Below are 25,311 nucleotides of genomic sequence, written 5' to 3' on the forward strand. Positions count from 1 at the left end.
ATTAATAAACAGAAGACAGATGTTAAGAAAAATATGAAAATACAAGATGAAACAGAACTGATGAATAAAATGGGTTTTAAGATTGACAAGAACATAAAATATTTGAGTATCACTATGACAAATATGAACTGTGTGTTATTTCAAAATAATGTTAAGATATGGAATGAAGTTAAAAAAAGATATGTTAAGATGGCAGACACTACAACTGTCATTGTTGGGGAGAATTTCTGTGATTAAGTTGAATGTTTTACCTAGACTGTTATTTTTGTTTCAGACAATACCTGTTTTGACAACTGATACACCATTTAAACAATGGCAGAAGGATATATCTAAATTTGTATGGCAAAGGGAAAAAAAACGAGTTAAATATAAGCTATTACAAGATGCAAAGGAAAGAGGAGGATTGGATCTACCTGATCTGAAATTATACTTTGTTGCTTGTAGTTTAGTTTGGATGAAAGAGTGGGTGTTGCTGAGAAATAGAAGGCTATTGGAGTTAGAAGGACATGATCGGAGATCTGGGTGGCATGGATATTTGTGGTATGACGAAGCTAAGGTTAATGTAGATTTTAAGAATCATTATGTCAGGCATACCATTCTGAGAATATGGAATGAATACAAAACTAGGTTGTGCCTGAAAACACCTTTGTGGCACTCCGCACAAGAAGCATTTCATAAACAAGAAATGATAAGTAAACACAAATGGTTAACTTATTGTGATATATTAGAATTTTTTTCAAGAATGTAATGTAAAATAAAATCAAGACAAGATCTGATAATAGAAGGATATACTTGCCAATAGTTTTGTTATGTACAATTATCAGAAAGGTTTAAAGGGGTAGACGATTTTATGGTTTTGAAAAATGCAAGACTGGGGTTGAAATAGAACTATGTACAAATGATGAACATGTAATTGCCCAAATGTATAAACTTTTGTTGAATTTGAAACAGAAGAAAAACTAGTGAAAGAATGTATGATAAAATGGGCTAAAAAGTTTGGTTACAATATACAAATGGAACAATGAAAAATATGTGATTGAAAGGATTGAAATTTGTATTAAGTTTTAATCTTAAAGAGAATTTTTATAAAATGATGTATCATTGGTATATGTCACCAGAGATATTGTCTAGAATGTATAAAGGTACTTTACATTTATATTGGAAATGTGAACAACATGAAGGGACATTTTATCATGTTTGGTGGACATGTAAAAAAGCCAAAAAATTTTGCATACAAATGCATACACTAACTCAGAAGATTTTAAAGTCTAATGTATAATTGAAACCAGAGGGTTTCCTTTTGTGACTAAGGACAGACTGCTGGAGAAAAGGCATGGAACTTTGTTTTTATATATGACAACTGCAGCGAGATTATTATATGCTCAGAAGTGGAAAGGTTTGGCAGTACCCACAATGGAGGAATGGCTGGTGAAGATGATGGAACTTGTAGAGATGGCTAAATTGACTTCTCTGATTACAGAAAAGACAGCATCTACATTTATTGCTGACTGGAAATCACTTACGGACTTTTTGCATGAAACAGAAAAAATGAATTTATGATTTATAGTTTTGATGATTAGAATATGTAGATAATAGAAAAAAGAGAGCTTTTCTTTTTGTAACCATAGAGTAAGAGGTAATTTTGTAATTCTATTTGCTGTGAAGAAAATCAGAAGCTACTTCTATCTCTTTTCATTCTTTTTGTAGTTTTGTCTGTCTTTTTTTCTCTTTCTTTGCTTAATATTAGTTTATATTTACTTCTACTTTAATTTATATTTGTGTGTGTGCATAAAATGAAGTAGCTAGAGAAACAAACCTTACTGAAGGAAAATTAGCATGGATATCATAAAGGTAAATTGTGCCTCATCTCCTAGGATTATTTAAAAAAAATAAAGAGGCATGTGAATTAAGGTGATCCAAACAACATTATCAGACTTTTTGAAAATCCAAGCATACAGAATTTCTAATCAGAAGCTGTTAGTTGCCATGGGATAAAAATATCTGGCTGTTTATGGATTGCTAATTGGTTAAAGCCCCTTCATGGATCACTGCCTTGTTGTGGCGAAGGGGCTTGCAGAACTCAGTGAAGCCATAAGCTATACTGTGCAGGGCCACCCAAGATGGACAGGTCATGACAGAGAGTTCTGGCAAAATGTGGTCCACTGGAGACGGAAATGGCAACCCACTCCATTATCCTTGCCAAGAAAACCCCATGGACAATGTTAAAAGGCTAAAAGATATGATGCCGGAAGATGAGCCCCTCAGGTCGGAAGGTGTCCAATATGCTACTGGGGAAGAGCGGAGGGCAATTCCAAGTAGTTCCAGAAAGAGTGAAGCGGCTGGGCCAAAGCCGAAAGGACGTTCAGCTGTGGATGTATCTGGAAGCGAAAAGAAGGTCCAATGCTGTAAAGAACAATATTGTATAGGTACCTGGAATGTAAGATCTATGAACCAAGGCAAGCTGGATGTGGTCAGAGATGAGATGGCAAGATTGAACATCGACATCTTGGCAATCAGCGAATTGAAATGGACAGCAATGGGTGAATTTAATTCAGGTGACCATTATATCTACTACTGTGGGCAAGAAACCCTTAGAAGAAATGGAGTTGCACTCGTAGTCAATAAGAGAGTGGGAAAGGCAGTAATGGGGTACAACCTCAAAAACGACAGAATGATCTCAGTGTGTATCCAAGGCAAATCATTCAACATCACAGTAATCCAAGTCTGTGCCCCAGCCACTGATGCCAAAGAAGCTGAAGTTGACTGGTTCTATGAAGACCTACAACACCTAGAACTAGCACCAAAAAAAGATGTCCTTTTCATCCTAGGGGATTGGAATGCTAAAGTAGGGAGTAAAGGAGTAATAGGAATAACAGGCAAATTTGGCCTTGGAGTACAAAATGAAGCAGGGCAAAGGCTAAAAGAGTTCTGTCAAGAGAACAAGCTAGTCATAGCAAACACTTTTTCCAACAACACAAGAGACGACTCTACACATGGACATCACCAGATGGTCAATACCGAAACCAGACTGATTATATACTTTGCAGCCAAAGATGGAGAAGCTCTATACAGACAGCAAAAACAAGACCAGGAGCTGACTGTGGCTCAGATCATGAGCTTCTTACTGCAAAATTTAGGCTTAAATTGAAAAATGTAGGGAAAACCACTAGACCACTCAGGTATGACTTAGATCATATTCCTTGTGAGTACACAGTGAAGGTGATGAATAGATTTAGAGGATTAGATTTGGTAGAGTGCCTGAAGAACTATGGACGGAGGTCCGTAACATTGTACAGGAGACAGCAACTAAAACCATCCCAAAGAAAAAGAAATGCAAGAAAGCAAAATGGCTGTCTGATGAGGCTTTACAAATAACTGGAAAGAAGGAATGCGAAAAGGGTGAAAGGGAAAGATATAAGCAACTGAATGCAGATTTCCAGAGAATAGCAAGGAGAGATAAGAAGGACTTCTTAAATGAACAATGCAAAGAACTCGAGGAAAATAATAGAATGGGGAAGACTAGAGGTCTCTTCAAGAAAATTGGAGATATCAAAGGAACGTTTAGTGCAAAGATGGGCATGATAAAGGACAAAAAAGGCAGGGACCTAACAGAAGCAGAAGAGATTAAGAAGAGGTGGCAAGAATACACAGAAGAACTATACAAGAAAGATCTTAATGTCCCTGATGTCCACGCTGGTGTGATCACTGACCTTGAGCCAGACATCCTAGAGAGTGAAGTCAAGTGGGCCTTAGGAAGCATTACTAACAACAAAGCTAGTGGAAATGACAGTATTCCAGCTGAGTTATTTAAAATACTAAAAGATGATGCTGTTAAAGTGCTGCACTCAGTATACCAGGAAGTTTGGAAAACGCAACAGTGGCCACGGGATTGGAAAAGGTCAGTTTACGTTCCAATTCCAAAGAAGGGGAATGCCAAAGAATGCTCAAACTATCGTACAATTGCACTCATTTCACATGCTAGCAAGGTTATGCTCAAAATCCTCCAAGCTAGGCTTCAGCAGTACGTGAACCGAGAACTACTGGATGTACAAGCTGGGTTTCGAAGAGGCAGAGGAAGTAGAGATCAAATTGCCAACATTTGCTGGATCATGGAGAAAGCACGAGAGTTCCAGAAAAACATCTACTTCTGCTTCATTGACTATGCAAAAGCCTTTGATTGTGTGGATCACACAAACTGTGGCAAATTCTTAAAGAGATGGGGGTACCAGACCATCTTACCTGTCTCCTGAGAAATCTGTATGCAGGCCAAGAAGCAACAGTTAGAACCGGTCAGGGAACAACTGATTGGTTCAAAATAGGGAAAGGTGTACGACAAGGCTGTATACTGTCACCCTGCTTATTTAACCTTTATGCAGAGTACATCATGAGAAATGCCAGGCTGGAAGAATCACAAGCTGGAATTAAGATTGCAGGGAGAAACATCAACAACCTCAGATATGCAGACAATACCACGCTAACGGCAGAAAGTGAAGAAGAACTAAAGAGCCTCTTGATGAGGGTGAAAGAAGAGAGTGGAAGGCTGGCTTGAAACTCAACATTAAAACAACTAAGATCATGGCATCTGGACCCATCAATTCCTGGCAAATAGAAGGGGTAGAAATGGAAGCAGTAACAGACTTCATTTAGTTGGGCTCCAAGATCACTGCAGATGGAGACTGCAGCCATGAAATTAAAAGACACTTGCTCCTTGGGAGGAAAGGTATGGCAAACCTAGATAGTATATTAAAAAGCAGAGATGTCACCTTGCTGACAAAGATCCGCATAGTCAAAGCTATGGTTTTTCCAGTAGTAATGTATGGCTGTGAGAGCTGGACCATAAAGAAGGCTGAGCACCGAAGAATTGATGCCTTTGAACTGTGGTGCTGGAGAAGACTCTTAGGAGTCCCCTGGACTGCTAGGAGGTCAAACCAGTCAATCTTAAAGGAAATCAACCCTGATTGCTCATTGGAAGGATTGATAATGAAGCTGAAGCTCAGATACTTTGGTCACCTAATGCGAAGAGAGGACTCTTTGGAAAAGACCCTGATGCTGAGAAAGATTGAAGGCTAAAGGAGAAGAGGACGGCAGAGGATGAGATGGTTAGATAGCATCACTGAAGCAATGAGCATGAAACTGAGCAAACTCAGGGAGGCAGTGAAGGATAGGAAGGCCTGGAGCGATATGGTTCATGGGGTCACGAAGAGTCGGAGATGACTTAACGACTGAACAACAACAACCAAATTGGTTAAAAACAGAAGATGAGCAGGAATAAATAAGCCATTCTTTTCATTGGGGGAAGTAAGAAATGAAAAGATATGGGTTAGTGACTTTTAGTTTATTCATAAATCAATGTAATTTAGAGATAAGCAACAAACTGAAAAGTTTGTAAACAACACTAAAATGTTCAAGGTGCTGAAAACTAAAATCAGTCAAAGACAGAAGGGTATCTTCCAATTGGGTGAAAATCAACCAAAAAGGAAAGGAGATTCAGTTTAGGTAAGTGCAAAGTGAAGCATTTTTGGGCAGAAATCATACTTTAACCTATAAACTGATGGGATCTGAGTGGTCTGTAACTAACTAGGAAAAAGATCTTGGGATAACAACAACGACAATGTATTAAACATATATTCCACCCAGCTCTCAACAATTCTGGGTGGCTTATAGTGGGTAAGATTGTTTTTTAAAGGCAGAAGATGGTCACCAAAATAATGAGACCTGAGAGATCTTAAAACAATGAGATATTATTCTATAAAATCATGCATGGCTTGTAGATAGCCTGGGAAAAGCTTTCATTACTCCTGCCAGTATGGGGGTCATCCAATGAAGTTGATTGGAAAGTTTTATGGAGGAGACGAAGGCAAACGCAATACAGTGTAAAATTAACCTGTGGAATTAGAATATGGTAATGATCACTAACTTGGATGGTTCTAAAGGAAGATTAGATAAATTCTTGGAGAACCCATCTATCAACAGCTAATAGTCTTAAAAACTCTAGGTCAAGATTCCCCTTGTAGACAGAATACATTCTAGAGCTATACAACCATTGTTCTGCCAAAATAATAGGACAGGCTTTACATCACCCCAACGTAATGGGAGATGTTAGAAGTTACTAAGGGGAAAATGCTAATATTACCTTTGAGTTAGGAATAGTATGCCTCTAAACACCAATTGCGGGGGAACAATGGTAGGAAAAAATATATCTCCATCTTTTACCTGTAGCTAGTTGGCCTCTGTGAGAAAAAAACTGTCATACTAAGGTCTTCCATGATCTGGCTGAATTATGTTCTTATAGCGGACTGAAATATGGAATGCAAATAGAGAGTATGCTTCACACCTGCTGAAAAAATGGCTCTTCGTGTTTTTTTTTCCTTTTGAAATTTGATGCTAAACATGGAAATGGAAAGCATATGAACATGAATATGTTGAAACAGGACTTTTCTCTTTCCGCACTTGGCCGTCTGCTCCTAGTTTCAAAATCTTATTCTGCTCTAGAATTAAAATGTTTTGAAGAATGCCTTGCATTCTGTGATAGTCATAGGTTTAAATTGTTTTATTTTGTAATTCCATGTTTATATCTTATTATTAACATATAAAAAGTTAAACTAATTAAGAAAAAGCACTTTGGGGTTCCCCTCCTACTATATACATATCAAGGTGATTTTTCTCATTGAACAAAAGTGCCATAAGATAAGAAAAGGATGTTGAGAGGACAGTTGGGGTTGCTTCAGATTTTTGCCCTTGGACTATTGTTTTGTTAATCACTGGCAAATCTAGGTACTGCAGAATGCACCTTTTCAGGATGAAATTGTCCTGATTTGGGGGGATGGTAGCATCTTAGAAAAGTTCTTAAAGCATCTGTTCAATTGTGGAAGGATGCATTCTCCTAGAATGCTTTCTGGGGAGGAAATTGGTATGTTAATGCAATTGGTGTTTGTGAAACTTTCCCCAGTGTACTTGCCTGTAACTGAGCCTGTTTTGAACTTGTTGAAGGGCTGGCTGTTGAAAGGTGGGAGCTCTGTGTGTGTGTGTGTGTTTTGTAAGGAGAAGGAGGGCTCCCATAAGCAGCATGAAGAAAGATAAAAGACATATTGCATTTTATGATGTCTGGATGCCCACCTGGAGAGAAGAGAGCCTAGGAACAAAATGTGATTTTAGTCTGTTCTGCTCAGAAATAAGGCAGCACATAGAAGGCACACAACTTAGATGGAGAAAGTAGCTGTTAATAGCCCCCAGATGTACATATTTTATCCTGAGGTGCAATTTGGCTTAATAAAATGCAGATCTAACAGTGTCCTTAAGCCACCATTTTCCTCCGGCTTAATTAGAAAGGTTATACTTTTTCAGAGGACGAAAGCATCATTCATGTCTCTGCTCATGTCTTCCAGGTTTATCTTGCTGATTATGGACTCGCCTACAGATATTGTCCCAGTGGGAACCACAAAGAATATCAGGAAAATCCTAAAAAGGGCCATAATGGGACAATGGAGTTTACCAGCGTAGATGCACACAAGGGAGTAGGTTAGTTTTTTCATCTCTCTTCCTCCCCCTGCCCCTCGCCTTCCTCCTCCCCACTTTCAAACACTTCAGAAATTAACTCAGTTTGTGAAACATGTTGGAGCAATGGTGGATCTTAATAAAGCTGAGGTGGCTTTTGCATGTGGTGACTCTGTCCTATTAAGATGAATGTAGTTATTTGTGTTGTTGTAAAGAATAAAATGATGCAAAATGAGTGAATGTTGATTTTTTGTTCATAAAAACTAGAGGGAACTCTTGGTTTCTATTTGTTTTTGTTGTTGTTTTGTTGTTTTTGGCAAGCATAGCTTCTGAGAGTACTTCTGGGATCTTTCATTGTGGAGCTTGTGCTATGTGCTCTATGTGGTAGAAGCCAGTTCCCTGCTTCATCTGGGCTGCTGATTGGTGGAGGGAACTACGGATGGTCTGAATGAGAAGCGCTGAACCATACAACGAGAAATCTCCAATATTATTTTTCATTTATTCAATATATTTGCATCCCATTTTTTCTCCAGAAATTCAAGGCAGCAGGAAATACTCCCTCCAATTTTTGTCCCACAACTCCATCCCCTAGAGTAGGCTGAGAGATAGTGACTGGCCTGAAGTCTCCTGGTGTCTTCAACTTGGGTCTTCTCACTTTAGCAAGGGAGATTTTACCTGATGTGGTGCCAGTCATTGTGGCCATGCTGATTGGAGACTGTGAGACTACAACTACAATTGGGCTTTACATTCAGGAAAGCTGCATTAAGTTGATCTTTAGGCCACCTGTCTCTTCTTTTCCAAGTATTCAATGACTAGATTCATGTCTGTGTGGAATCTCTTAGTACCACAAGTCTCACTGCCTAGCTAGTTTTTTACACATTTAAAAAGATATTTTAATTAAAACTGGGAAAGTGGCGTGCTGAAAAGGAAAGCACCACTCTCTTGTATCACTGTTACATCCTTAGAAGCCTGCTAAACTTCCTTAGAAAGCCAAATGGCCTGTATAAATGTTCTTAGAACATATAAATAAGGGGTGGCTGCTCCCTGTTGATTGACTGATTGATTGGTTATTTATATGGCTGCCTATCTCATTCTAGGCGGCTCACAACAATATATAAAAACATGGTTAAAACAAAAATACCTTTTCCCCCAGGCGCCAGACCAAACATCCTTGCAGCTCAACCCACAGCCTAACCCAGTGCGTGGGAGAAGAGCCTGGTCTTTACAGCACTCCGGAAAGCTAAAAGGGTAGGGATCCCTCTGATCTCAGGTGGGAGGCTGTTCCAAAGGGCTGAGGTGGCCACCAAAAAGGCACACCTCCGAAGTCCCATCAGGTGGGAACATTTAAGAAAGGGGACCTGGAATTAGAAATACACTCATTTACGTGGGGGGAGGGGGAACCATAGGTAAGGAAGGAATAGGGAGGAGTGCTAGAGGGAAGTGGTTCATAGCATATTGTATTTGGTCATGTCTCTCACGACAACCTCTTTTGAATAAGTAATCTCGACCACCACCACCAGCCATTTTGTGCAGGAGTCTGCAATAGGCTCTCAAAATTTCAAATGTATTTACCAGACCAAAAATGTGGGGGATCCCAAATGTGGTTTGGCTGACTGAATTTGAGTTCACACAATATGCTACATTGTGGTTCACTCAATGAGCTGTTGTCAAGTAAATGATGGATAGATGTTATGTGTGAACCTAGTCATTGTCTCCACAGTAGTTGTGGAGCAGGACTAGTTTCCTAACACTCATACTTTCAGTGCCTCTCTTTTTAATTAGAATTAGCTGCATTGGATTTTAATGTTAGATATTCTAAAATAACAAATTCTTGATTAATTGAGACATAGTGTATAGTATAAGTCATCTGTATTAGAAGAAAGAATGCCTCTTTTAAGATGTTTCCCTTTTGCATGAATCTTTGTTTTTGTGTATTGTCGAAGGCTTTCACGGCCGGCATACGATGGCTGGTGTGGGTCTTCCGGGCTGTGTGGCCGTGGTCTTGAAGTCTTGTTTCCTAACGTTTCGCCAGCACCTGTGACCGGCATCTTCAGAGTGCAGGAGCACAGACAGGAGCTGGGCACAGAGAGAACTGCTCCTGTCTGTGCTCCTGCACTCTGAAGATGCCGGTCACAGGTGTTGGCGAAACGTTAGGAAACAAGACTTCAAGACCACGGCCACACAGCCCGGAAGACCCACACCAGCCAATCTTTGTTTTTATTTATGTGCAGTTGTATGTAATTAAATGAAATACTTATGTATAAACAACTAATATTTCTGGTATAAAAATAAATAAGACTAAACTATTTCTGTGGTGGATAGCTGGCCAGGCCAGTAATCAAAATTTGATTGTAGTGTTAATGTACATTAAGTTTTACAAAAGTGTCTTCTGATATTACAACTTGCATTAAAAAAAACAAGTACATACATACATTTTTAGTGATGGAGGGAAAGCACAGAGCTCCTAGCATATAATATTGTTCCATTGACATGGAACACTTTGCTTTATAAATACACACTCCTAGAATAGCATCGAGAAAATTATCATCTTGCCTTTGTGAATGTTTCTGTGTGAACCTTGGATCTTGTACTAGATTATCTGAGGAGGTTTAGGTATGAAACTGGTTAAAATAGGAGTTCTCAAACCTGTGGGTTGGGATTCCCCTCTCCCCTCAGGAAGTCACAAGCAATTTGAGGAGTGTCAACACACACAAACAACTGGTCAAGGTGTGCAGGCAAAGTGTGAGCATTGTCAAAACTCACTCAATGCTTTGTTCCTTATTTTACCCACACATACCCAAAGGAGGCAATTGAGGACTCCTATGTGATATACAGATTAAATTTAATTGTTAATAGTAAGAGGTGTATTGTCCAACTCTAGTATCAGTGAGATCATTAGTTTGTTTGGGGTGGGTCACACAAATTCATTTATCCTTTTAAGGGGTCACTGCATTGCAAAGTTTGAGAATTATTGGGTTAGGATAAGGAAGTGAACTACTGCAGTGCTGGGCCTCTTTTTGAAATCTAAGAGACAAATTGCTTTGGAATCAACATTTGGAGAAAGGACTGTACCTTTGAGTTTTTAACGACCTAAATCCTTTTTGTCAATGGATTTGAATTGTAAGGCAGCCGCCAACATAATGAATCAAAAAGTGGAAATACAGGTAGTCCTCACTTAACGACCATAATTGCAATCAGAAATTCCATTACTAAATGACACTCTCATAAAGTGCGATGTCATGTGACTGTGCCACTTGGTGACGAAAATTCTGGCACTTCCGGTTGCTGCTGTTAAGCAAATCCTGTGATGTCATTGTGACATCACATGGTCACTATTTGTGACCTCCTGCTGGCTTCCCCATTGACTTCGCTTGTAGGAAGAAGGTCACAAATGGCAATCATGTGACCTCATGACACTGTGATGTCATCATTGTTAGCTGGTTGCTGAGCGCCCAGATTGTGATCATGTGACCATGGGGACGCTGTGACCATTGTATGTACAAGGGCCAGCTATTAGTACCACTTGTTCAGGGCCATTGTAAATTTGAATGGTCGCTGAATGAGTGGTCATTAAGTGAGGCCCACCTCTATATGTGGACTGACAGTGCACAATATCGCTTCTGAAATATATGTTAAAAGATTGTAGCATTTACGAAAGCCTTTCTAAAATGTTATGTTTCTAGAGAAACAAGGCTGTTCCCCAGCCAGTGTTAAATAGTGTGGTATAAAGCTTCTCAGTGTGCTTTTCCCCCATATATGATGGTCTACTATGCTCAAAAAATAGGAGAATGCATCTCTTTCACATGCTGTCTCTCCCTGACTAGTTTCCTACCTCATGCCAAACATTCAGCTACAAAACTCTTGCTAGTGTTGCAGTTCATCATTTTGCTGTTACTTAGACTTGGAGATTGTTTCATTTACTTCTCATCTCCCCTTACACCGAGTCTGTGGGCAAGATTAGTCTTTCATATTAAACTAGTTCTATTTTTCTCATTGTTCTATAAGCTATGTGAAGTGTTAACTTAAAAAAAAAAACTTTTTTTCTGGTAGCCTTTCATATATCTTACTTATTTAAACTCACTTTGATGGTATTGGAAACACATTTGCAGGTAAATTACATACATAGTCCTTTTATTGGGTATTGATTGTACTGCCTTGCATTCCAAGGCAGACTTAATTCAACAATTCCCTAATTAGTTAAAGTCATAACCTGTGTCTTGTATTCATTTACCATTAATTAAACCTCAGCTGTTTATTACACTGCAGTCCAAATTCAATAGCCAGCCCAAAGAGCCATACAAAAGGAGTGGAAGGTCAATATTGAAAATATATGGCATGCCATAGGTGTCCCTCCCCCCCTCCCGGGCTTGCATTGCTTGCAGTCAATAATGGTCAATGCAACACGACTTTCTTAGTTGCTATGTCAGCAAGACACAAAGTCAATTCTCATGTTATGCTAGTATGAAAAAATAAAAGTGATTATTGGCAAAGTTTGACTTTTGTTTGAGAATCTTGGTATCTTTGAGTTCTACCTAGAAATCCTTTCTGGTGTGCCTATATGACACTGTTTCTTCCTTCAATGCCCACCTCATCTCTAATTTCTTTTAACTTCATCTCATAGTCCACATTCCAGCTTAAGTCAGTGTAACTCAGCCTTCTCCAAATTTGTTGAACTTCAACGACAAAATTCCAGCCAGCCACTTATGGTACAAAATACAGTCTTTCTTTCTTTCTTTCTTTCTTTCTTTCTTTCTTTCTTTCTTTCTTTCTTTCTTTCTTTCTTTCTTTCTTTCTTTCTTTCTTTCTTTCTTTCTTTCTTTCTTTCTTTCTTTCTTTCTTTCACATCCCTCATCTTCTGCAGCTCACTTGAAGGGAGGAGGGGGAGAGAGTTGTTTCTGCAAACATTTGTGGTTGTTAATAGCTCCTGAACTGTTATCTTAAACTAATACTTTCTAACGAGTTTTACTTGGCGCAAACAACTATATATTATTGCTTTTTCTATTAAAAGGACCATTGACCATGTAATGTAGAAGGCCTTGATAATTTGCCAGCACTGTTAAGACCTGCAGTCGTTTAAGGCTGGTCATTAGGAAAAATGAAATGGGACTCTTGTGCCTCTCTGATGCTGAGACAATTGCACTGTTTGACCTACCAGAAGCATTTTGGAGTAAAGAAGCTATAATGGCCAAGCAGTTCTTGATCCGGACAATGGGATAAGGAGAATGAAAATCTGTTAAGTCTACTGGTGCTGTGTTGTTTTTTGTTTTTGTTTTTTTCAGAGCTGGGGAATCCTTGTTTGGTGAAAGGCAACTCCAAGATTTCATGCAGAATTATTGAATGAAAAATAGGGATTTGTAGCCACTGGTTGGGTGGACATTGAGCTGTTTGCTGTCCCTGAGCAAGAGGGGACTATCGCTCAGATCTGGGACAAGGTTAAATCAAAAGCATTTATATGATGTGTTCTAGGTCTGTGGTCAGATCATCTGTTATTTAATGTGTTAGTTTTGCAAAAGCAAATCGTACATGTATCCTCCAGGGTTTATACTCTTGAGAGCTAGAAATGTGTGGGGCGAGTAGGTTTTAATTTTGCAAAAGGTAGCCTTCTCAAATTATCAAGCTCTGTGTGATACTTACATTTTAGAAATTTCATGGCAGAGTATTTTCTGAGTTGCTTTTTCCCAAATTTTTGCTATTGAAAACGTTCTCTTTAAGTGTGAAGCACCCTTTTGAATATGGAATTGGTTTCCTGCAGAATAAGATAGGAAGCCAAGAGGGTTAAAAGTCCTTGTAGAATCACAACTGGCATATTTATTTTGTTATAGTTAAGTCCCTAAAGAGAAGTTGTTCTATATTTTAAGGAGAAATTGCCTATGTATTCTGACAAGAGAACATTCCCACAGTGGATGGGATTGTACTTCATCACTGCAGAAATCATTTTCTTTCTGTTTCTGTGGTTGTAGGCAGTTAAAAGTATGTGGAAAAATGATGTATTTTAAAATCTGATTGCAATTTGGAAATAGTTTCCAATTTTAGCTTCTAAGGGGATAAAACTGTTTCTCTAACATTTTTTTCTGTGCGGCAATAGATATTAATAATAAATATTGACTACTTCCAAGTTCCATCTACATTTAACATAACTAAACTAGTTTGTATTTAAAAAATCTGCTATAACCATTCACATGCTATGGAAGCAATCCTAGAATATGAGCTTTCTTAATCAGCTAATTTAGACCAAACTCTCTGGCTTCTTCCCACCTCCCACCCCCCATACCACCACCCTGAGATCTATTCTTTTCCTTCACTGAGTCATACATACAGACCATAGGAACGCTCATTCATGGCTTGCGGTACAGTTCAAGAGTTTCATGTTTCAGAGGTCCCTGGCCACTCCTACCGTTAGGCACAACAAAGCAGCCCCTTCTGGTGATGGATGGGCCCTCAAGTACTATCACATTAGCCTCCAGCAATTACTTCCTGGAGTCATCGCTTTCCCAGTCCTCAGGAGGGGTCCTGCCATTCCACCTGGCTGCCCTGTAGGAATCTCTCTGGAGGGACTCCTCAGACACATTGTGGAGTGGGTATGGCAGGAAAAGGAAAGGCATTGGAAGGAATGGCAGGTGTTGCTAGAGTGTTACTGCGTGGTACAAGCAGTGCACCTGCTTTTTACACAAACAGTTCCATTCTAGTCCCTGATTTACCTAAGTAACAGTCCTATATGAAACTATCCAATATAAATAATACTGGGCTATATGGATTAATGGATCAGCTTATAATATGATACCTGCCTGTGTTCCTAAGATGAGAATTAAAAAAAAAAAATTCTGTCCTGCATGCATAACTAGGTTTGTTTGGCCTTTAAAGTAGAATTATGACTATCTTGTGACAAATACAATAAAAACAGCTGAAAACTCATAAAAACGCTGTTTAAGTAATAAACATTTAGCATTTCTTGCTCCTATTCCTCCAGATTAAATTTCTTGTCCTTAAGACCGATGCTCTAAGCAACTATACAATTGGCTTATTTTTATCATGGAACCTGACTGCATTTTATTGAGCATTCATTTTTTGAAATGCTGCATTGTGAAAATAGTGTTGCTTTTTCCTGCTTGTTTCTTGATAATTAAAGAGAATTATACCTGTATCAAGCATGCCTCTTAAAAATTTGTTACATTGTTATTAGTGTTAAAAAGTAATATTTGGGTCAATGCTGTGTATGGATTTTTGTAGATTTTCTACTCAGTGAGGCATGCAGTCAATACCTAATTTCTCAGGAGATATACTGCGCTCAACGTATCGAGCTTCTTTTAAATACTCTAGGCTCTGCGTACCAAGTGCATAAGACTGGTTTTAATTTGCCATCATTGATGGACATCAGAGGAGTATGAACTGTCTGAATTAAATTTGTTCCAGTATGTGTATATCAAGCCAGGAATGGAAGGGGAGACAATTCAGGTGCTGTCTGTCCTATTTCTTTAACAACTGAATTACAAAACTGATGTTAACAGCTTTACTCTTTTTCTAAAAGAGTTGTAAATCAACATCTCAATATGCTTTATTAATTTGGGAAAACACAGAAGCATGTTTGTTCATAGCTTAAAATAAGAGCAGGGCAGTTCCATATATGGAGCTTAATGTGAATTTCAGACTTGAATTCAAAACCACATTCGGTCATGAAGCAACCAGAAATGAGTTGCCTTTGGAACAGTCTGATGTAGTTTGAGATAAATTTATTATGAGGATTTTTTTTCTTTATATTATTTCTGTTATAAAAAATGTACAGTGCAGCTTACAAAATTAAGACAATAAATAAAATGCAGATTATACACAGATTTTTGGAATGCAAAACAATAACAAAAAGCAGATTAGAACCAGCACAGCTGTTTTTTTTTTTAAAAAAACAGCAAATTGACTAGATTACTACATTGACTAGACTACTAAATCAAAGTAGAAGCACACTGAATAAATATCATTGTTAAAATATTTAAATACTGCTTTTCTGGGGCTGGGACTGAAAGCAGCTTACATAACAAAAATACAGTATAAAAATAACCAATATAATATTAAGACGACAAAAGCTACATAAGGCATAATTAAAATCAATATTGTAAGTAAAAATGTGTGAAATCTGAAAAGAAAGAGAATGTAGCTTTATTCTGTAGCAAGTGGAAATTGAACTCGCATTGCCTAAATCTGAGTCCAAGTCCCCATTCTGCCATGAAACCATTCATTAGATGGCCATTGCCAAATTTTCTGGCTCTACCTGATTACTTTTATACTGTTTTCTTAAGATTAAAAGGGGTTCTTATTCTAACTTACAGTAGAAGCTGTGAAAGAAATTTACTTAACCAAGTTAATTAACTTTTGTATTTCTTGTCTAGTAATGTGGTTGGCTAGAAATTATATTTGATTTAGTTTGGTCTGTTTATTTATTTATTTCTCAATTTATATCCTGCCTTTCTGTTGTTTTAATACTCTAGGCCAGTGTTTCTCAACCTCAGCAACTTTAACCTCAGCATGCTGGTGGGGGAATTCTGGGGGTTGAAGTCCACACACCTTAAGGTTGCGGCAGTTGAGAAATACTGCTGTAGGCAGCCTTCAGCAATTAAAAAATACTGAGAATAAAACATGATAAGGTTAATATAATGAAAAACAAAGTTAAAAGCTTGGTGAAATAGATGTATTTTACCCTCTTCCTAAATAATGGGAGAATGAAGGCCAAGCACATCTCCCTAGAGAATGCACCCTGTAATTTAGTGGTCACGTGAAAAACATCCTTTCTAAAATACTTAATGAGGTTCTGGTGGTAGTAGGATCTTAAGCATGAGCATCCCCTTCTGTTCATCTGAGTAACAGGGAACGTTCATAGCTGGAAAGATGATGCCAGCACCTTAAAATTGTGACCAGACGTAACAGTGCAGATCTTCTAGTGCAGGGACCATGACTTCTCTTCCACCAATCAACAACCTGGCCAATTGCACCAGTTGCAATTTCCCAACCGTTTTCAATGACAGACCCATGGAAATCACATTGGAATAGTCCAGTGGTAGTATAACTTTACTGATTGGTCAATTGACCATATCTGTAAATTGAAGTAATCAAGATTGGCTATATGCGAAGGATGGATTTAGGCTCATTCTGTCCTGGTTGAGAATTTTATACGTGAATATAAATGTCACATATGAAAAAGTATTGAGTTGTTTTATGCCTGTTGAACAAATACCTTAACTCTTTTTTCATTTATAAAGCAACACAAGTTATTATTGGGGATACATTGTAAATGCAAGATTTCTTCACTTATGGGAGACGCTGAGTGAGAAGTGAGAAACCTTTGCAGAATAGCCAACTACTAAAATATAACATTTGCTCTGCCAGTCACCAACAGAGAAGCTGTTTTGTCCAGCCTCCCTGATTTTAAAGTAAACAGGGATCCTTGACAGCAAGAAACACCCTGGGTAATAGAAAATGGTTCTTAATTTAAAATAAGGGGGTCCACATTTTTCCCTTGGCTTCATTGCATACTGAATCATTAACACAGGACTTATGATTCTGTGAACATGATGCAGTCGAATGAGATGGGCAGATCATTTAGGTGATTTTCATGGTGATGGTATAATATATTTTGGGAGAAGATATCGCCAGTATAGCCACAGACTGTATTGGTATCTTATCCAACCTGATCCTGTGTTGTTGTTGCAGTAGAGAAGCTGGCTGTGAGGGAATAGCATCTGCCCAGCATTGCCCAGGATACAGTAAATTGGATTTGGGTGGAGAAGATGTTTTATGTTTTGGCTAAGAGTGGAAAATTGCTGAATCTGTTACAAGGACCCCTTCTTGTACATGAACAGCCTGAACAGTGTACTGTTCCTTGGAACCCCTTCTCTGAATCTCCCTCTGCAAAACGTAGGCAGGATTTTCTAGCAATGATATCAGAAGTTTGATGTGCTTTCAGTGCCAAGGACTTACTAAAATAAGCATGCCTCCTATTACTCTATTTACTATTTTTATCTTAAGCGTATTTGCTAGACTTTTGCTGTACTTTTAAATTATTTATTTTTATGTCATTTGCTCTTTTGCTCATGTAAGCAAGAGGTAATTTGAAAATAAATAATTGTATTTTATGATTTTTTAAAAACAAATATATCTATACAGAACTGATTTCTACTGATCATAAGGATAATTGTGTGGCATTCAAAAATGTATTGTAAAATGTTTTGCATATTGCTTCTTGCAAATAAACAAGCTTCATACTTAATATCAGCAACTTTTTATATCACAATTATTTCCCTAGTTCTGGAAAGAAACTAATATCTGCTTGGTCACAGACCATGGCATGGTCCTGAAGAATTTATAATAGGAAAGGACAGAAAGAGGATCTGTCCTTCCTCTTTCTTGGCCAGACCTTGTTCATGTAGAAAAATGCTTATAGACTAATGTCATCAGAAGGATTGCTGGTGTATTTTGAAGTTGTTTCCAAGCTCCTTTTCTCCACTCCTACCCAAGGCTGCACCTCGTTCCATGCAATGGAAAGACAAAATTGAAAGGACTCCTGCTGCAGGCATTGTAAGGTTGTTAGCAGTAGGCTAAATGCAACGGTGGCTGGAAGTTTCCAGCCCACTTTTTTCTTTAGGTACTTGGGAACTGCCTTGCAGTCTTGGATCATTCACGGGTTGCCCATTCAGCTCCACAGTGCTGTGGTAAGACCTCATCTTTCTCTTGAGCATTGTGTATTTCATGTTTCTGGATGGGGAGGAATAAAGACTCCTGCTGCAGGAGGAACTGTAAATTTAATACAGTTTTTATACATAAAGCATCTTTAGCATGTTTGCTTTTTGAAACTTGCAGAAAATTATTATGAAAAAGCAGCTAGTGTTTGTGCATGGCACTGAAATTTTACTTTCTTTCCCCCTTTCAGCTGTTGTGGCCAAAACCTGGCTCACCTAAAGCAACCAAAGCACTTTGAAGATACAGTGTAATTTTATTAGGCATGCAAACAATACAGTGTACATTAGACTCCCAGCAAAGCGCTGGCAGCTCATTGGGCAGCCCTAAGCAGAGGCAGAACCAGAGCTTATGTACCCGTGGTCTACCACATTACAAAGCAAGACAAAGAGAAGGGCAGACACAGTGTAAATTACAGCATAACATTGGATTGTTTGATAAACGCATCTGCGTGACCTTATTATTATTTATCCCTTCCTACTAAGTCAGCATGCTAGACATTACTATCTCTATATGGTCAGTGAATAGAAACAATTTGGCTTACTGGGCCCCAGCTTTCTCACTGATTGTTCCCCTTGTGGCCAGTCAGCGTCAATATTTTCAGAAGGGCACTTTAAGCAGTTTACATGTAACGGGGGGGGGGGGATCTCATAGGTTTGGTAGTGACTGCAGTATACATGTGTATGGGGGGAGGGGGGTACCTTTTATCGCCGAACACTTGCTCCTTTCCAAGCATCACTCCAGAACCAAATTTTGACTTCCACAATTTTACCAAACAACCTATACACACCAAAGCACTGGAAACTTGAAAGCTAAATTCTCAGCATGCTAAATTCATTGGCACCAAAATCTGCATTTACATTTGTTAACCACAATATGTACTCTCTCCTCTCTTGGAACCCTTTTCGTTAATGAGAAATGCTCGGCATCAAGTCTTTGTGCCTGAAATTCTGTCCTCCTCTTTACACTGCTGATTGCTGGCTGTTCTGTGCTGTCCATCACATTCCTCTAAGGCAGTGTTTCTCAACCTTGGCAACTTTAAGATGTGTGGATGTGTTCGCACATCTTAAAGTTGCCAAGGTTGAGAAACACTGCTCTAAGGAACTTAGAATTGCAACAGAATTGGTTCAGCTGCAATAGTTACACTTCTGTAAAACAGTTATTGTGGTACTTTTTTTGTGAAAAAGGTAAAAGTGAGTTATAAAGTGTAGAAATTTAAAATGTACCATCTATGCTATTAAACAACTACCACACAAAAATACTTATTTGGCTTAGTCAAATTATTCATGAAAACAAGACCACTCTGAATTTAAGACCACTCCCCAAAGGAAAAGTTAAATAGATAAAAATATTATACATCCTGCACTTTTAAGATGACCCATTTTAAAACTAAATTATTTGGGAAAAAACTATTGGTCTTTTAAAAATACAGTATCTATTTTTCATAGTTCCAGTTGAGGAAGCCTATTTGCCTACAGAAAATGACTATAACCTGATTCTAAATGAAAGTTGGCTTCTTGTTAGCAAAATATAGGCTTACAAAAGTGTTAGATTATAGAGAGGAACATTAGGTTTTTCAGACATGAAATTATCCAAATTGTCACTTTGTTTATGACATCTTAAAAATGGATGTAACATGTTATTTTCTCCTCTTACATACACAGATTTATCTTTTCTTAAAGTAAAAATGGGGAACTCCAGTAATTCTGTGACTGCATGTTTTACTGGTCTTTTTTCCAATATCAGCATGATGGTTATTTGTCAGTGTTTCCATTAAAGAATATTTTAGTCTCACAATATGAAGAAAAGCAGGATAAGAACAGTGCAATCACCTTTGCATATAATTATGCAATAATATGGTACATAATATGCTTAGAAATGAAACTTTTTGTTTTTCCATGAAGAGGAGAGAAACTTAATTCAAGGTAACAAACTGACAACACAAATTCTGTGCACTCTAACTTTCTATTTGATATTAAATCAGCTTAATAAAGTCTTCCTGTTCCTTATCTTTAACAGTACTCATTTTTAGTATGTATATCTTACCAGAGTTGGACTGAATACAGGAAATAGCAAACCTTTTTCTTTTTCCTGGAGACCAGAGAATTTAGAAAATGTGCTAATTTCCAAAACATTGTGACTGTGTAGGTTAACATAAATATAAAAGTAGTGAAGAAAAATAGGCTTGTAGATCTAAAATTTGGAAAATCAAAAATACTTTTGGTATTGCTGCCTATCTACAGAACTGGACAAATTAGACACTCTAATGTTTCACTTTTTGAAGCTACAGAAGACTAAACAACTGGACATTTACTCTGGACTAAATATAATATGACACTTTCCTTTGATGATAGATGAGAAGTACAATTTCCATAATTCTGACAACTCTTCTCTAGGAGATTAGCTACAATTTCTCCATGTCTGCAGTGTGTTTTTGATTAATATTTTGAGAACTGTGAAGTGATTGTGTTAGCACTTGTAGGCATGAATGGGAATAATTTGTCAAATTTTCACTATTGGAATTCAGCTAAAAAACTACAGAGGAATGGTATATGTTGAAGGTTGATTTTGCTTGTTTTAATACCAGAAACAATGCTTTTGGATTTGGACAGAATGAAAGCTAGCTTAGGATAAAAATGACCCTCAAGACAATAAGATGGCATCCTGCTAGATTGAAGGGTCTTTCATAATCCAGTAGTCGAGCAGCAGTTAATATAGAGAGAACATGTAAGAATTTATGTGCTTTCATCATAACAGAGAGAGCTGTGCATGTGTGGGGGGTAATGGATTGAGTTCTATTAGAACTAGGCTTTCAAGAAGTCACCTTTTATAATTAAATATTGTGTTCAGGGGCCTCTCTAGAAATTTCTGTAATGAAAGTTCATAATACAGAAATTGTTGGGTCAACAATGGGCACATCCTCTGTGGGTCATCAGTCTTCTGCAGCCTCTTCCATCCCTTCCTGAATCTAAACTCTGAAGATTCCTACTACAGAATGCCGATCGAGTTGGAAAGAACAGGTTTTCCCCATCTAGTGGCTTCCAGATAACCTGAATTATAAATCCTGTCATCTCTACCAGGCATGGATTTTCTGATTTCTGTAGTGCTAATTATCCTCCCCCCATTTGTTATTGCAAATTCAAGAACATGTTTTGAATATATGTAAGTACAGAATTTTGTTTTTTGTTTAGAAAATCTTAGAAAAAAAGATTGCTACATCCTGGTGTGTGTGTGTGTTCCTTCTCTTGCAACCCTAGCTCATGAGTCTAACTAATATCTGCTTGATTTTTAGTTTATCTATCTTTAATAAAATGTTTAGATGTATGTTACTAGAAAGAGCCAATGAGAAACTTACATACCTTTAAGACAGCTTGTCACTTATGTCAGCTGTGCTACTACATGCTACATACCTTGAATGGTTTGCTTGTAATAGTTTGGAAATAAAGCTAGATTTAAATTGGATGAACAGCTTCAGTCAAAAAGAGCCAAGGGGTTTATGATTTCAAGCTATATTCCTGTCTCTTTGTGCAGATGTTGCTGCTGAAGTCGTAAACCCACTAGAGGGCACTGTTGTCATGCTATCGGCCATCAGGCAGCTCTGGCTTAGTGGAGCAGGAAAGGCCATCACTGTTTAGTCTGCTCTTGAAGGGTCTCGGCATGACCAATGTGGACCCCATGGACTTCCTGGAACATGTGTTAGCAATTTAGGAGCAGACATTTATTTCTTTGTTTTACTGCCTGGCTCTTGGAGAAAGTGTTGGTGCCGGGTTATGGGCTGTCTGGATCATGTCAGAGGCCATGGGGATCAAGTTCATGTGACAGGGCAAGCGAAGGGATGGAGGAGGTGAGGAAGCTGCCCCTCCCCAGGAGCAACAAATCGTTGCCTGTCTGTGGACTGCAGCCAAAAGCAGGCCATTTGGAGTTCTTGGGACAGCTGAAAAAACACGGCATAATTCTGCCTGATTCCCTCGTTTGCTGGACTATTTGCATTAAGCGACTACAGTTTTTATTTATTTATTTTTTTTAAAGGTGGTGGTGGTGGTGGTGGGGAAACTAGCCCAGTGATAATTTCTCTTTCCCCCTTCAAATTCCCAATTTAGCACCATCCAGAAGAGGAGACCTCGAAATCCTGGGCTACTGTATGTTGCAGTGGGTGTGCGGAAGTCTACCCTGGGAGCGGAATTTGAAGCACCCTAACGTTGTGCAGGCTGCAAAAACAAAGTAAAGAAAAGTTATTTATTTAATTACACGTTCTGCCCTAACTCTTTAGATCAGGACAGGTTAAAAGGATGAGATATATATTGAGAAAACGTGTGTGGGGATCATCTTTGTATTGAATCAATTCCCCCTCCCCCCCCAAAAAAACTCAGCAAATTGAAGAATAGGGAAACCTAGATATAGATGTATGGAATAAAATGCATTTGGGGAGGATGGAAAGCATTGGCCCCTAAATTACATTTCTGAAAGAGTTACAAGAATGCAATACATATTAACTGTGCTTATTGCTGTTATTTTAATTTCAATATTTGAAAAATATTCTGTGAAATCCACTGGAGGACATGCTCCTTGTTCCTGGTTGGGGGGGGGGAAGGGGAGGTAGTTGAGTTGTTTCCCTCACCTGCTTTGTATTGTCTCTGCTAAAGGACAGCATCTGGCAACTCTGATGAAGGTGACAGTAGAAGGGTGCTAAGCTACCAGGAGGATCACAGATGAGCCTTTCCTTCTTTAGGAAAAGCACAAAATTTCTGCAGTTGTTGTTCTACCAACAAGAGCATGTGGGCCAGACTGTCCTTTGCCCAGATGATAACAGTAATGCATTCCCAATTATTGGGATAGGCAGAGAGGGAACCCATGTGTTTTGCTTGTGTTAGACTCCAGGATTAATCCCCATTGAGTTAACTTTTCTTAAACAATCTCAGCCTAGAGAACTCCTCTAAGAAGCCTCAGAGATTTGACACTGAGTCTGATTTTGCTGTAAAGCTGCTCTATATATTCACCCACACTTGGATCCCACTTATTCTCCAAGGAACATATTCTTATGAAACTTTTTAGACTTATTCTCTAAGGATGGTGGCTTACATGCTGTCACAACAATATTGTGAGATGGCTAGTTTTGAGCACCCCATTGCTTGGGTTTGTCCACCCTAATTCCAGTACACTGTCCTCTACAGTGCAGTGTGTATCTCTTTAAATAGATGAAACCAGGCTGTACAGTGTTGCTTTTCCTGGCACTTTGATTACCCACAGTGAAAAGTTGGAACTGTTTTTAAGTCTGTGTTACGTACAATTCTGCATTTGACTTTCAGGAGACAGAACTCTGTGAAGAAAAGAGAGCTCCCTGTGTACTTTATGATGCATGCTTTTATTTGCTGCTGCTTTATTATGAGGCTAAGAATGTTACTTTAAAGTAGTATCTTACTGTTTGGAATTTTTAAAACGCAGACTAACCTTGGGAATAATAATATTGCAGCAAAGTCTCACTGAATATAACTGGACAATTATTAGTTGCAACTACAATATTCTATTTATTTCAAAGACTTTGTCTCTATAATTACCTTTAGCTCGACTGGAACCCATATTTGCATGTGGCATTGACTGAATATTGAAAAACAAAAGAGGTTGTTCTTAAGTTATCATAAGTTATCATATCTGCAGTGAGATGCAGTGACAAATTTGAAATACAAATAAATACATTTTATTTTTAAGGTCTCAATACTTAGTTTTTAATGTTGGTTTCATTGTTGCCATTTATTCAATCCTTTTTAAAGAGTATTTTCAGAGAGGCCATTCATAAGTGTGAAAACCAAAACAAAACTAGAATTCCACCTGCTTTCCTCCCTGAAAGAATCTAATTAGCCCCAGCAAAATGTAGAGCGTGTTGCAGCCTCTTTGCTCTTACTGTTGGGACCTAAGTAAGTGAATTATTGGGCCCCACACAGCCAGTTCCTTGGAACACAGAACACCAGCTATGCTGCAATGAAGTGTTACAAGTGGCGAAGGCAGCAAACTTTTAAATAGGGCAAGTCACAACAGAGGTACACAATAGGGATAGCTCGCTCTGAAGAAATCAATCTGCACATTTAGTTTGGCACTGGCTCTCTGCAGAGAGAGGGAGGGAGGTTAGCCTGCAGGCTGCAGATAATACAGATTGCATCTGTAAATGTTGACTTTGTACAGTATTGTTTAATATTTTCCCCTTTAGAACTTTTGATCGTTACAATTCCCCACAACCTGCCTCTTATGCAATTCAGTATTCAGTCAATGTAATCCTTAAAAATTGTGTATTAATTCTACACTCAGGTGTTAACCCCATGAAAGGATGGTACATCTTCTTCCCAACAGCCCCCTTACCATATGTACACACATACAGTGGGGCAAAAAAAGTATTTAGTCAGCCACCAATTGTGCAAGTTCTCCCACTTAAAAAGATGAGAGAGGCCTGTAATTTTCATCATAGGTATACCTCAACTATGAGAGACAACATGGGAAAAAAAATCCAGAAAATCACATTGTCTGATTTTTAAAGAATTTATTTGCAAATCATGGTGGAAAATAAGCATTTGGTCAATATCAAAAGTTCATCTCAATACTTTGTTATATATCCTTTGTTGGCAATGACAGAGGTCAAACGTTTTATGTAAGACTTCACAAGGTTTTCACACACTGTTGCTGGTATTTTGGCCCATTCCTCCATGCAGATCTCCTCTAGAGCAGAGATGTTTTGGGGCTGTCACTGGGCAACACGGACTTTCAACTCCCTCCAAAGGTTTTCCATGGGGTTGAGATCTGGAGACTGGCTAGGCCACTCCAGGACCTTGAAATGCTTCTTACGAAGCCACTCCTTCGTTGCCCAGGCGGTGTGTTTGGGATCATTGTCATGCTGAAAGACCCAGCCACGTTTCATCTTCAATGCCCTTGCTGATGGAAGGAGGTGTTCACTCAAAATCTCACGATACATGCATGGCCCCATTCATTCTTTCCTTTACACAGATCAGTCGTCCTGGTCCCTTTGCAGAAAAACAGCCCCAAAGCATGATGTTTCCACCCCCATGCTTCATAGTAGGTATGGTGTTCTTTGGATGCAACTCAGCATTCTCT

General features: G+C 38.4%; 1 protein-coding gene across 4 annotated transcripts in view; it reads left to right on the forward strand.

Moving 5' to 3' along the window:
• VRK2 (VRK serine/threonine kinase 2) overlaps nucleotides 1-25,311 on the forward strand; it is a 69,347-nt gene that overhangs the window by 25,694 nt on the left and 18,342 nt on the right. For all 4 annotated transcript variants that reach the window (XM_088149598.1, XM_007429437.4, XM_088149602.1 and 1 more), the window contains 2 exons: nucleotides 7,386-7,518; nucleotides 22,314-22,434. In XM_088149598.1, coding sequence (XP_088005724.1) covers nucleotides 7,386-7,518; nucleotides 22,314-22,434 — 254 coding nt within the window. The remainder of the gene's footprint in view (nucleotides 1-7,385; nucleotides 7,519-22,313; nucleotides 22,435-25,311) is intronic.

This window comes from Python bivittatus, unplaced genomic scaffold, assembly GCF_059951505.1.
Source record: "Python bivittatus isolate LINGU-HERP-01145 unplaced genomic scaffold, Pbiv_v1 ctg000020_np1212, whole genome shotgun sequence".
Lineage (NCBI taxonomy): Eukaryota > Metazoa > Chordata > Lepidosauria > Squamata > Pythonidae > Python > Python bivittatus.